This window comes from Neltuma alba, unplaced genomic scaffold (genome assembly GCF_004799145.2).
Source record: "Neltuma alba isolate B1F8T4 unplaced genomic scaffold, ASM479914v2 tig00011008_pilon, whole genome shotgun sequence".
Lineage (NCBI taxonomy): Eukaryota > Viridiplantae > Streptophyta > Magnoliopsida > Fabales > Fabaceae > Neltuma > Neltuma alba.
The window spans coordinates 63,031-77,697 of NW_021635761.1; the positions used below are offsets into that span (position 1 = coordinate 63,031).

A 14,667-nucleotide genomic window follows, 5' to 3' on the forward strand; every position below is an offset into this window, starting at 1 on the left:
AGTAAAAAAGTAAAATATTCAAAATGCAAGTTTAATAGGAGAGTCCATGAAATTAAATTATGAGAATGTATCAAATCATGAAATTAAATTCATCAATATTCATAATTTATTATAGTCAGATATAAAAATTTCTATGAAACCCAAAGATAGTATTAATACTAGTTTTTTCTTTCCTAGGCAGTAGACACAAATATTCTTTTATTAGAGACAATCCTATTTGAGAAGCTGTCAAGTAGTACTAAATATAAAGATGTTAAATAGAGTCAACTTGACAACAGCATCTATACATGTGCAGGTTCGAGCTCTCTCTCTCTCTCTATCTCTATATATATATATTCCCCTAAAGTGTTGCATTAATTTTCGTTATAAATTTGGAGAGAAGAAAACATTATTAATAGTTTATTTTGTGCAGAAATAATGGCTGGTGAAGCGCCTGTTATTCCTCTGCTTACACCATACAAGATGGGAAATTTCAATCTATCACATAGGTATATGCATCTATATATACTCAAATTCTCGAGGAATCTCTTCATTTTTTTCTGCTATAAATTCATGTTGATTAGATTAATTAGGTGTGTTTTTCTTAGAGATTTTTGAAGGAGTCAAGGAAACAAAGAAAATTGCGGAGCAATACAGCAGATGATCTTTTAAAATTATAGTGTAATATAATATTGCACTTTTGTTTTTAATAATCGACATTAAATCAACCATTAAAATGGATCAGAACTCATAAGTCTGCTTTACCCGAGTTAGACTAAACATTGACAACTGAAGAGAAACCAAGATTTTTTTAAGGAGTTGAAATAGGAAAGGGGTTCTGAAATTGACCTTAACAGATTGAATTTTTGGGCCTAAACCGATGTTTAGTACGTAGCAAGAAAGCAAATTGAATTTTTGTTTGGTAGTATGAATATCAAAATGATGAAACGAATAAGCTTAATTAGGATGCAAAACAGACAAGAGTGCCCCTTACAATTAAATATTGTTGAGAATGAAATTAGAGATGACAGAAGAGAGAGGACGCTAAAGGAGAAAGAAAGAAAGAAAGAAAGAAAGAAAGAAAGAAAGAAAGAAGAGAGGGAGGGAGGGGCAAAATGGTCTACAATAGTGTTTTAGATAAGGGCAAAATGGTCCACAAGTTTTGTTTTCCCACCTTCGTCTTTAGAATTCCAATTCACATACTATCTCTCTTATCTTTATTATATTATAGGATACCCTTAATCACTTCATTTAAACCAAGGAGAGGTGATTAACTTAATAGTCTAAAAATAAAATAAACTTCTGAATTTACCTATATTTAATATTATAAATTACATCCAACTTGTTATAGAAGTTGCAATTAATGAAATTTTAGAGAGGGATAATCTTAGAAAAATGAAATTAATACCCCTATTTAGTTATGACCTTATAATAAAGACCTTATACTTCTAAAATATGCTTTGTAATAAGAATCAGAGATTTTTTTTTTTTTGGTTTTTGAATTGAAATTTCATTTGCTTTTGGTGTACAGAATTGTTTTGGCTCCCTTGACTAGACAGAGATTTTACAGTGATGAACCTCAGCCGCATGCAATCTTATATTACTCTCAAAGAACTTCCAAAGGGGGTCTTCTCATAGCTGAATCTGCTGCTATTTCTAACACTGCTCGAGCGTACGTAATACTCTTCCGTTCTTTAATTTAGATCTAATTAACTAATTAAACTGCATTAAATATATTAGTTAAATTAGTTAATATAATATGTTTTTTTTTCCTAAAATACCATAACATTCTTTCTTAATTTTTTTTCCTTCATCTCCTATTTGATTATTATTAGGAGAATATTAATAGGGTTAATTTAAAAAGAATTTAATAAACATATGAGATAAGTCTCACATATAGGATTAATATTAACTCTCCAATTAGGTCCTTCATTAGGGAGTGGAGGAGTATTATTTTTACACCTTAAATTATATCATTATTTTTTATGTTTATTATTAGGAAAAATTAGTCTTTTGGTCATTCAACTATTAACTTACTTGTAATTTAATCCCTCAATTATGACTCACTATGACTCAGTTCTTGAATGTTTGACTCCCATATGACTCACTCTTTAAACTTTCCATATTTAATAATTTAATCCTTATTATACATAATTTATTTTTAAACATAAAATAATTATCCTACATGGCAAAAAAATTACTTTTAACACTATTAAAAGTTGCAAACATGTCATCCAAGTCAGCTTATACGCATTGATGAATTTTTTAAGGAAACAAAAGACCGTCCGGCGGACTCAACTCATCGTCCTTGACTCCTTTCCTTTCTCCTCACCTTTTGAGAACCATGTCCACTTCTTCACTGGCATTCTCTAATCTCTTCTTCCTCCACGCCTTTCCAGAGACAAAACATGCTCTATCTTCTTCGTTATCCCTCCACACATTTCTCCTCCCAGTGATTCTCACTCAGCCTGCAGCGCTCTCGAGTTTGAGCGACCCTTTGATTCAGGTGCATAACCTGGTGGGGGTGTGGCCAATTAAAATTTGTACATTTGCCACTTTGATTCTAAAGGCCATAAAAGAACAAAACAGTTGCATCATCCTTCAACCTCCTCATATACATAGCGGGAGGACAAATGTGTGGAGGGGGTTATGAGGAAGAAATGAAACGAGGAAGAAGACAAAGCATGTGCGTCTCTATGAGGAGAAAGGAGAGGACGATGTCCACCAGATGGCTTTTTTATTTTTTGGGTAACAGACCAGATGGTTTTTTAATAGTGAAGTAATTTTTTCTGCCACGTAGGATAATTATTTTATGTTTAAAAATAAATTATGCATGATAAGGATTAAATTATTAAATATGAAAAGTTCAAAGAATGAGTTATAGTCGGGTCAAAAGTTCAAGGATTGAATTATACCGAGTCATAGTTAAGGGACTAAGTTATAAGTGAATTAATAGTTGAAGGACCAAAAGATTAATTTTCCCTTATTCTTATTATTATATCCCCTTTTTTCGAAAATGTGTTTCTTATTCGTCATAAATTATTGTTCGATTTTATAGGTATCCTAGAACACCGGGCATATGGACGAAGGAGCAAGTAGAATCATGGAAACCCATTGTGGATGCTGTTCATGACAAAGGTGGCATCTTCTTTTGTCAGATTTGGCACGCTGGAAGGGTTTCAAGTTTAGGTACTTTCTTATTAAAATTTATGTGAAAGTGTGTTTTTAATCCTCTAATTGTATGTCATATTTTAGTTTGAATTTTTAATTTTGTAGCATATCTTTGTTTGTTTCAGTGCCATTAGTTTGAAACCATTTTTTTGTCAAGTTATTTTAAAAAAATAATTTTAACATATTTACATTTAAGAATATTTTGTCAATATTTAAATTTTTTTAACAAGACATTTAAAATTTCAGTATCTACATTTTTTTGAATAAAAAAAGTAAGATCAAAGCTAGTTACCATACAAACAAAGGGGTGAGACACGTGCATGAGCAAACACGTCTTCGGTTTGATGTTGAGCTAGGTAGGGTGTAATGTCAACGTCAGTGGCATTAGGGTTGGAGGATTGAAAATAGGGAAAATCCCAAAAAAGGTCCTTGGAATATAGAAAATGCCAGATTGGGTTCTTAAATTTCGAAAATGACAGAATGGGTCATTGACCCAATATGTCATTTGTGAAATTCAGGCGAATTGACAATTTTGCCCTCATTTATTCATTCACTACAATGATTCAAGGAATCACTATAAGAGTTTAGGTGTTACCTAGATTCGTGTAACGAATAACTACTCACTTTTTCATAGTCAGGTGTCTTGTTATTAACTACAACTAATTCTGTAATCACTAGAACAATGTAAGCATTACCTAGATTTGTGTATAGAATAACTACTCATTTTTTCATAGTCAGGTATCTTATTATTGTCAGATACCTTATTATTAACTACAACGAATCTTGTAATCACTAGAACAGTGCAAGCATTACCTAGATTTGTTTAGAGAATAACTACTCACTTTTGCTCAGGGGCAAAAATGTCAATTCGCCTGAATTTCACAAATGACAGATTGGGTCAATGACCCATTCTGTCATTTTCGAAATTTAAGGACCCAGTCTGGGATTTGGTATATTCCAAGGGCTTTTTCTGGGATTTTCCCTTGAAAATAAGTAATATAAAAATTAATGAATCAAAATGTGCATATACTTTTGTTGGCCCAAGAAAAAAAAAGGTGCATATACTTTTTCTCAAAATTTATGTAGGCTTTTGTATTATATCTTTTTTAGTTTTTAATATAAGAGTTACTTAATTAATTATTCAGATAGATGAAGGAAATGAGATTAATTAGTTACTTATAATAAATATGATTAAACCTCCCTATGAATATCCCTGTATATTATAGATTACATATTAGTTTATAAGTTATTAGGTAAATAAGTTCGAAAGAAAAATACTGCCTCAAGTCCTTAATATAAGAGTTAGTTTGACTTTTAATTTGGTTCTAAATATAAGACTCCAATCCACTTTGTCTCTATCATATTTATTCATTTTTCCCAAGTTAGTCATTTCAGTTGTCACGTATATTAAATGTTTCATCAAATGTTAAAACTAATACACTTGATTAGCAAGTGTATTTTAGAAAAAATAGTTCCTATTAAAAATTTTCTTAATTTATTTAAATTAATCAACTAGCTTTTATATTAAGAACTGGAGGTAGTAATAAGTATGGAAACAAAATAAATTAATGTCTTATATTTAGAAGCGAACATAATCCTTTAACTAGTTCTTATATATTAATGATTAGAGGTAATATATATTTTTTAAATCTAGCTACAATCTTTCATAATTAAATTCTAAGCTAAACTATATATTTGGTCCTTTAATTGTATATAAGGTTTTAATTTGATCTATTAACTTTAAAAAGTATATTTCCAATCCTTTAAACCTAAAATTATTAGTCTTCAATAATATATATATTTTATAATATTCATGATTATTTTAAAAATTAAACTTAATAAGCATTTAAAAGATTAAACGCATACTTTAGCCTAAATTTTGTGGCTCCACTCAAAGCAATACCTACATTATTCTTCGCTCAAGTTTATTATATTGTATATAACTTGTATCTCCTTCTTCTTCTCTACTGGTTCGTTTTCTGTTTAATTTAAACCTATCAATAATAATTTTATGTCCCTATAACTTACAAATGACGTATATATTGAAAAGAGTTTCAGCCATACGGGCAAGCCCCAATATCTTGTACAGACAAAGGAGTGGCTCCACAAATACGAAGTAATGGCATCGATGTTGCCAGATATACCCCTCCAAGAAGATTGAGAACTTTTGAAATTCCTCAAATCATCAATGACTTCAGAATTGCTGCGATGAATGCTATGGAAGCCGGTACGTATAACCTAGGTTCTCTAACTATAAAATCTTGTGAGAAATATCGGACCACTTTATAAAAAAATTAGTTGAAAGTACGCAATTAAGTGTAAAAAAAACTTTTATATTTTTTTGGGTGAACGTGCAAATCCACTCATGAAGTGTTTCGTCATGCGCATCAATCTAGCACTATATACTTTTCACAAGTATAAACCATACATGAAATTTTTAAAATTATGTAAAAATATGATGACCGTTTATCAAACATATACATTAAAAAAAATAGTGTAAAAATACACATAAAGTTTTCAAAATGGTATAAAAATGGCATAGCAATTGGAAACTTTTTGCGTATTTTTACAATTTAAAAACTTTATATGTATTTTTGCATCATTTTTTTGGTTGATATGTTTATTAAACCGTCAGTGTAAGTTGACTTAAGGGTAAAGGTATTGTACCATTTTAAAGACTCATATACTTTTGCACCTAAAAAAAGTTTATGCTATTTGATGCCCTTGGTGAATACTTTATGGGTAGATTTACATCTTAACCCTTTTTTTTTCCCCATAGTATTACACATAATCAAGTTGAAATAAGATAGATGATGAGAGTATTTAAGAAAGGATAGTTTTAAAAGGAAGGATCATAGTTAAGACACTCCTTAGGGGACATATTTACACTCCGATCCTTCTATTATATTAAAAAATAGTTGTAAATTAATTAATTAATTAATAATAGTTGTCAATCTCAAGGCCTAATTAAGTATAAATAAGTCCCTTAAAAGAAGAGACTTGGCTGTGATTCCTCCGTTTTTGAAGAGTTCTGCACTAGTGACCATGAGAATAATCTTATAATTCAGATTGGAGGAAGTAGCATCTAACTGATCAAGCTGTCAGATTTTGTGTGTGTGTGTGTGTGTGTAGATATTATGGATAATGCGACATTGCATTTTCTTTACTTTCAAATAATAACCAGACTATTTGAAATAGTGGGAACTAAATTGAAATATGTTAATGAATTTAGAGAGACTAAAGCATTTATAGGCCAGAAATATCAATGGCACTATTTTTTTTTTTTTAACTTCTTGCAAGTAATGAACCAAATACTACAAATCTAAAACAATAATGCTTGTGCAAACGCAGGTTTTGATGGGGTTGAGATTCATGGTGCCCATGGTTATCTTCTTGACCAATTTATGAAAAATAAAGTCAATGATCGAACAGATAAATATGGTGGATCATTAGAGAACTGTTGTCGATTTCCATTAGAGGTAGTTAAAGCTGTTACAGATGAGGTAGGAGCAGAAAGAGTAGGAATTAGATTATCTCCTTTTTCAAATTATTGTGAATGTGAAGACTCTAATCCTCAAGAACTTGGCCTATACATGGCCAATTCCCTAAGCAAATATGGTACTTTGTATTGTCACATGGTAGAGCCAAGAATGAAGACTATTGGAGAAAAAGATGATGAGAGCCCTCATAGTCTTGTGCCCATAAGAAAGGCCTTTAATGGAACCTTTATTGTCGCCGGAGGCTATGATCGGAATGATGGCAATCACGCGGTGGTGAATGACAGGACGGATCTTGTTGCCTATGGACGGTTGTTCTTGGCAAATCCAGATTTGCCAAAGAGATTTGAGCTTGATGCTCCTCTTAACAAGTACAATAGAGAGACATTTTATACTTCTGATCCTGTGATAGGATATACAGATTATCCATTTCTTGAAGATAGTTCTTAATCTTTAGTCAATTTTAGGGGTTTTTATTTTGTTTGCTCATTCTAATTTCTTTGTTGAGTGTAATAACCTTACTATTTCATTTGTTACAGCTCATGTTTTAATTTTTGTTCAAGTTTAGATTTTTTTTATTAATATCTAAACTCTTCAAATTGAGTTTTAGTGGTTGATATTTATCTATTTACTTCTGTTAGAAATATTAAATATAAAACAAGAAATGCATACTAGGTCAGATCCATGTTCAGATCCGAGTTATTTCCTAGGAATTGCACAAGTTGATCTATTGGCTAGCAGTCTAAACTTGAGTGACACAACACAGCACCACACAAGAGAGAATATTAGAGAGAGAGAGAGGAGAGAGTAGGAAAACTCAACTACTGGGGTGAGTTGAACTGATGGATGGAGGCCTTTATTTATGGCTTTAGCCAAGGGTATTTTGGGAAGGAAAAATATCCACTAAGGGTCCGTTTGGTTGGGCTTCTAAAGAGCTTATAAGTAGCTTAAAATCAACATAAGCCTGATTGGTGTTAAGATCTTGTTTGGTTGGGCTTAAAAAAAAAAGTAGCTTATACAATTTAAGCTACTGAACGCACGTCCTGGCCCAAGCTAATTTTTGTGGCTTATTGAATCAGATAAGCTCTTATTTTTTTACCGTTGAGCTCTTCCTGTCGGCCAGTCCTCATTTTTCTTCCTGGAGTCTTCTTTCTTTTCTTCTTTCGCGTCTGCTCTCCCTTCTCCCCGACCCCAAGCCCTCATCTTGCCTCCTCCGTCACGTCGTCGTCGAAACCACTGAGAGTTGCCGTGAGCTCCGTCGTGTCTCCTCGGTGAGGTCTGGGTGCAGCTTCGAGTGATTGAGAGTCCTTCACGCGAGCTGCATCCCCTCATCCTCCGTCGCGTCGTCGCCAGAACCACCGAGACTTGGTTGCCGTCAACTCCTTCGCGTCTCCTCGGTGACAGGAAGCAACTTGGCTGTGGCTTTGAGTGACCGAGAGGCTGGTCGTTCATCATGAGTCCAGCCTGTCGGAGCTGCTATCGTCGTCCCAACTAGTCGCCGCCGTCAGCTGGTCCATCTCAGGTGTGCGTCGAAGATCTTAGCTTGGTCTGATTTGTGCTGTGTTTCAGTGATCAGCATTGGCCGATCTACCTCTGCCTAACTTCAATTGGTCTGATTTGTGCGAGGTCGGCCGATTCCCATATGTTTGTGTTGGTTTTCGGTGAATGTAGGAGTGATACGCTATTAATCAAAGCATGTAGAGCTGTGTGTTTGTTGATCTGTTGTGAGCTGATAGATAGACTGAAATCGAACCACCGTGCTATCTGAATGTTTTCTTCTTGGCCTGGTTTTGTGCTGTGTTTCAGTGATCAGTGAATTTTTGTGATGAATGCTTGACGTTTGTTGATTTTTAGATTTGAGTTTTGGGCCAAACCTGGCATAGATCCTAATTGCTTGCTGTAAACGAGTGTTGTAGGAGACAGGAGGAATGAGCCATATATTCTTTCAAAAGAAATCTGAGTCCCAAATTACATTCGATATCAATTAATGTTGTCAAATGGTCCACTTCTTATTAGTTTATGATAAGTTTTCTTCTAATTTACACATCAATAAAACATTTTTAACCAATTCAAGTAATTTGACCTAAGTATTCTCTTTTTATTTTTGCCTTCAATTATTATCCATCATCTTCTTATTAATTGGATTCTCAAGGGTGAAGGATATTTTAGGGAAAAATTATTAATTACTCTTATACGTTTATAAATTCTTTTTTTGAAAAAATTTTTACCCTCAATTCGGTGGGACAGGTTTTTAAGAAAATTGTTAAGTACTCTTATGAATTTATAAATTGTTTTGCATGACACTCTCATATATATACACCCACACACATTTTTTTGGGGGGGCAGAAGGAGTGAGCATGAGCCGATTGGAATCCAAAAATTAGGAGATAAGACAAGCCATTTATTGAGCAAGTAAAACAAGCCGTTTATTTCTTACATAATGTAGCTTGAATTTGAACATTTTTGGTGCTTTTTTGCTTCTGTTAGTCTTATCTATATTATTTTCCACCTAGAAATGGATAACGATAAAGAAAAAGCGAGTTGGGATTCGTATGTGTTTGTGTCGAGCAAATTGTGCACAAGGAACGCCAAGGAACATCATTTACGAGGCTGGGTTGGAACAAAATTACAAAGAATTTTCAGGAAAGGAGTGGAAAAATGTATGACAGGAAGCAACTTAAGAATAGATTTGACATTTTGAGAAAGGATTGGAAGTTGTGGGAGAAACTTATGTCTGGGGAGACTGGCATTGGTTATGATGCAGCGACAAATATGGTGTTGGCCTCCGATGAGTGGTGGCAATGGAAAATGGTAATTATTTGTGTTGGTTGAGTTTTAATTTTAAATATCAGTTTCGTCATCGCTGACACTTGCCTAATTACGTTAATGTAGGTGGATCCCAATTTCAAGAAATTTAGACATCAAGGGTTGATGTTTGCATCAGACCTAATGAAGATATTCAAAGATGTTGTGGCTTCGGGAGACTTTATGTATGCACCATCAGCCTCACAACCTCAGCCAGCATTCACTCCACAGCCTGACACAGAAGAGGAGGATGTTTATAGAGTCGGGCTCGACCAACAGGAAGGGTCGGGGGACAGTGAAGATGAAAATTTTGGTGTTGACCCAACAGCCACCGCAGGGATCTCAAATGATTTTGCTGGTTGCAACTTAAACAACCGTTCGAGTATTGGACCAAGTGACTCAGGAAGCTATGGAAAGAGGAAGAGGGGTGAGATGTCTGATGCGAAGAAGAAGAAAAAAGTTGCTGCGACTACAAAAATTTCTGATAGCCTGAGTGTTATAGCAGCTGCTTCTGAAAAGCGAGCATCAGCATTGGTTGAAGATCCCCAACAAGTTGAGAAGATTTGGGGACACCTGGCTAGCCTTGAGGAGCTTAATGTTAACCCTCAACTATATTATGCATGTGCGAAGATGCTTACGCAGTTGAGGTGGGCTAGGCGAGCCTATTTGGCGTTTATGCATGATAGAAGCAAGTTGTTGGAGTGGTTGATACCGGCAACACTAGACCCAGACACATGGAAGGGACCTGTAGATTAGGATTTAGTTTAGGACTTTGTTGTTTCACTGTTGTTACTGCACTTGTTAACTTGAACTAATTGCTGTTTGAACCTAAACTTATGTGACCTGTTGTAGAAATCTTAGTAATGACTGTAATATTTACGCTAATTTCTACTTATCATATATGTGTTTAGTTTTTCTGTTTGCAGTATGATAATTATTTACACCTTCTTTAAGGTAATCCTTATAATGCTTACACTTTGTTGTCATCATAGTTACAGGGTCAACTCCAGAAATGGCTTCTTGGAATGATGATTCACCATTGAATGAAGATACTTTGAAGGATTGGAATGATGATTCTCAGTGGAATGAAGATGACCGTTCAAGACAGATTAATGAGGAATTAACACAATATGAAGCAGTAGGTGCATTGGTTGGTCATTACTGTGAAATGTATATGTTTAAACAACCCTGCAGAACTAGTGAGCAGACAGGAAATTTATGGGTGCAAGGCATTATGAATGGCCATGATGTCGATGTCCTGAAATGTTTAGAGTGGATAAACATGTTTTCCACCTCTTATGTACCAAATTGGAGGAACACGGTTTACAAAAGTCTAAATACGTAGGAATTGAAGAAATGGTCGCGATGTTTTTAAACACGGTTGCACATGGACAATGCAATAGGATGATCCAGGAACGGTTTCAACGTTCAGGGGAAACTGTAAGTAGGCACTTTCATAATGTACTGCAAGCTTGCCTTAGCCTATCGAGTGAACTTATTCGACCCATAGATCCTACATTTCGTGGAACTCATAGAAAAATTGAGACCGATCCACGTTATTATCCATTTTTCAAGGACGCAATCGGAGCAATTGATGGCACTCATATTCAGTGTGTTGTCCCTGCTGCAAAAAGAGACAAATTTATTGGCAGAAAGGGAAATCCATCACAAAATGTCATGGCTGTATGTGATTGGGATATGTGTTTCACTTTTGTCTTGGCGGGATGGGAGGGATCTGCACATGATGCTCGTATATTTGACAGTGCTATTACAAATTCATCTCTTAATTTCCCTCATCCACCTCTAGGTATATGTTTATAAGTTTCAATCACGCATGTTTTTTTAATTATTTCATTTTTTTCTTTTGACAATCTCTCTAATTGTCTCATGAATCATTAGGGAAATATTACTTGGTTGATGCGGGATATCCAACACCAAATGGATATCTAGGTCCATACAGATCTGAGCGCTACCACCTTCCGGACTTCCGACGACAAGTAGGATTCCGAAATAGCAACGAAGCCTTCAATTACTATCATTCCAGTTTAAGGTGCACAATAGAAAGAACTTTCGGTGTTTGGAAGAATAGTTTTCACATCTTACGAAACATGCGTAGTTACGACTTCCAACACAAGTATACTTAGTTTGTGCAACAATGGCCATTCATAACCTTATAAGGAGACATTCAAGCTCTGAATTTCTCTTTGAACAAGCTGAAAATGATAATATAGTGGCCGAACATGATCAGGCTGAAGCTAGTCAACCATCGCCTTCAAACGTTACATCACAGTCTTCATCGCATATGAATCGTGTTCGTGATGCAATTAGAGACCAAATTGTTCATAGTTTATCAAATAATTAATTATGTAATATTATTTTATTTTACTTTGTCAATTGGAGTTCAAAACTTTGTTATCCATTTAAATTATGTATAGTTGACTTCTTTGTATTAAATTAATTTAAATTTGTTGTATTATGTTAATTTTTTTTTATCATATTGCACTTCGTTTCTTAAATATTTTTTATGATTTCTCTACAGTTCGTAATTCTAATTCACTCATTAAATTTTACTTCATCATTATATTATCTCTATTCAATTTTTTCCTTCTTTCACTTTATATTTAAAATAATTTTTTAGATTTCTCTAAATTTTTAAAATTTAATTCACTTATTCGTATTAAATTATTTTAATTCCATTGTATTATGTGAAATTATTTTTTTCCTATTTTTTACTATTTATTAAAACTCATACCCATTTTGGTCATTTTACAACCAAACTTACTTTTACTTAACCATAATCCAAACAACTTTTTACCAATCTCACTTTTGCAAACGGGTTTTTCTGAACTCCAATCCAAACACAATTCAGCTTATCCAATTTAGCTTTTATCCCACTTCACCTATCCATAAGCTGCTTTTCCAATAAGCAGCTTTTCCAATCGCTCATCTAAATGGGCACTAAGTCTATCAGTCTGAATTTGAATTCGACTATTTAAATATCTCTTAACTGATAAGATTATGAATTAGAATTTAAATCCATAATCAATCTTCATTAATTCTAAATATATATTTAATCTGTATAATATAAATTAATTTAATTTATATCGAAACTGATTGAACTTGATTCAAGATTTTTGACTGAGTCAAAATATCATAATCTTGCTTGGATATTTGATTGGAATACTCTCTTAATATCCAATCAAATAGTCCACCATATCAAGTATCAACGGTGGATCCAAGCCCAAAAATCCAACATCTCCTACTCACACTTGATGGGCTAGCCATCATGTGATTACCACATCTCTCTTGCTTCATACTTGGTGTCTGACATGACCGCATAGGCATGATGTCTTCAATTTTGGATGCTTGTATACTAGAAGTCCTTTGTACAGGATTAGCACACAAGGACATCTTGGATGTACTTGCAAGTTTACATATTGCCTCAAATGTCCTAAATTTATTGATACACATTTTTCTTGTATATCTAGTCCCTCTCGAGTTAATTATTGATTGACTCAAATTGTCTCTTCATGTGCTTACTATCCACACTTACAAGTTGTTTAGACAACTTAGTAAGATATCAGTCACACACACTAGCATTGTTATATACTTCAGGGTAAACCTTCCTTCTGATTGGTCATTAATTAGGTTTAACTTAGTCTCTTTTCTAGTGTTGACCTTTTAGATTGAATCATTCATGATCATAATGTGTAAGCTAAAGTAACTGTCACTAAATCAACCCCTAATGATGCTGTCTAAGTCTTAAGGACATTAGGAAAAGATTTTTCTCCTTTTTAAGACTCACACTGTGATGGAACAAGGATCTTGCACTCACATTCCTTGTTGCGGTTCTTATAAGCACACGCAGTATGAATTGTATGCTATAATGTTTATCTTAACTTTTTTTAAAAGCGTATATTGATTTTAATTTATTAACACCATACAGACTTAAATTCTAAGTACACACAATATCTAAATCAAAACTCTTCAACACAAATCCAAAGACATCTTATAAGAGAAGAGTTCTTTGTTTGGCTCTAGGTTTCATGGATTGTATTTATCCATGACTCAATCCATTGATCCATTATTTGGTCTATTATGGACCTCGTCCTAGACTTATTTGAGGCAACACATATACTATGATACTTATTGACCATTGTTCTTGTAATATGATGGTCATGCGGTATCTCATCTTCTATGTGCACGTGAAAACAGAAGGTGGTTGCTTGTGTGAGAAAGCCGACCTTAACCTATATGACATACTTGTTATTGTATACCTCACACATATATATTTGTTCACACTCAACATATATTATGGTAATGCATTTCTTTTATTCCTCAATAAAAGAAGTTCAAGACCTTATATTTTACGCATACCCGAAGTCTTTGACCATTTACTAACAAATCTTTAACAATGGGTTATGTAAGGGGATCTGCCAACTCCTTGTGGGCAGAGTGGTATTGAATTGGTTTTGCTTTTGGGCAATCTTATCTCTCACCAAGAGATAGTTTAGTCTATGTATTTAGTCCTACTTGTGTTAATAAGGATCCTTAGTACAAGCTATGTCTGGCTATCACAACATATTAGAACATGACCCTCTAACCCACCATTAATTCCTAATCACTTTAGCAACCTACTGAGCCATATGGCTTTTTAAGTGGTGGCAGAACAAATTTTATGTTCTGATTCCATAGAAGGTGAAGATACTTATGTCTAGTCTTTCAGTCTCATTATTTGGCAGTAACACTTTTTCTGAACCAAATGTTGCTTGTATAGATCTTTAGCCTAATTAGCATTGTAAGTTGTTACATTGATGTATAACTTACAATCCATGCTTTTTTTAGGTATCTCATATTCTTTTCACAGCTTCCTAGTACTTGTTTATTGAGTTAAACTAAACATTGACTCACAAGTCCAGTTTTAAAACATGTATTTGAATCAGTACACAGTGTTATGTACATTGAGTTACCAACAAAGCTTAAGTATAAGACACTTTCCTATGTCTATGCCAAATTCCTTTGTAGGATGGATAACCTCACTTAGGTTATATCCTTTAACTCCAAGGGCATTCATGAATTTGCAGTATATTATGCTGAGATGCTGAAGGACTCTACTTGTACAGGTCTTATATGATAAAAATAGTAGTCCCCTCATGCAGTCTCTACTTATCTTTTTTTCTCAAGAAATTTTCTGCTTCGTCCATGTTCTTTCTAT

General features: G+C 33.8%; 2 protein-coding genes across 2 annotated transcripts; both read left to right on the forward strand.

Moving 5' to 3' along the window:
• The first annotated feature begins 417 nt into the window (after window positions 1–417).
• LOC114760652 (putative 12-oxophytodienoate reductase 11) lies at window positions 418–7,097 on the forward strand. The gene is made up of 5 exons (XM_028949934.1): window positions 418–488; window positions 1,511–1,651; window positions 3,038–3,168; window positions 5,201–5,377; window positions 6,502–7,097. Exons 1-5 carry the CDS (start codon window positions 418–420, stop codon window positions 7,095–7,097), a joined length of 1,116 nt encoding a protein of 371 aa, XP_028805767.1.
• A 2,208-nt stretch (window positions 7,098–9,305) lies between these two features.
• On the forward strand, window positions 9,306–10,208 carry LOC114760642 (uncharacterized). Its single transcript, XM_028949923.1, has 2 exons — window positions 9,306–9,458; window positions 9,540–10,208. The coding sequence occupies exons 1-2, from the start codon at window positions 9,306–9,308 to the stop codon at window positions 10,206–10,208; spliced, it is 822 nt and encodes a 273-aa protein (XP_028805756.1).
• Window positions 10,209–14,667: the final 4,459 nt, after the last annotated feature.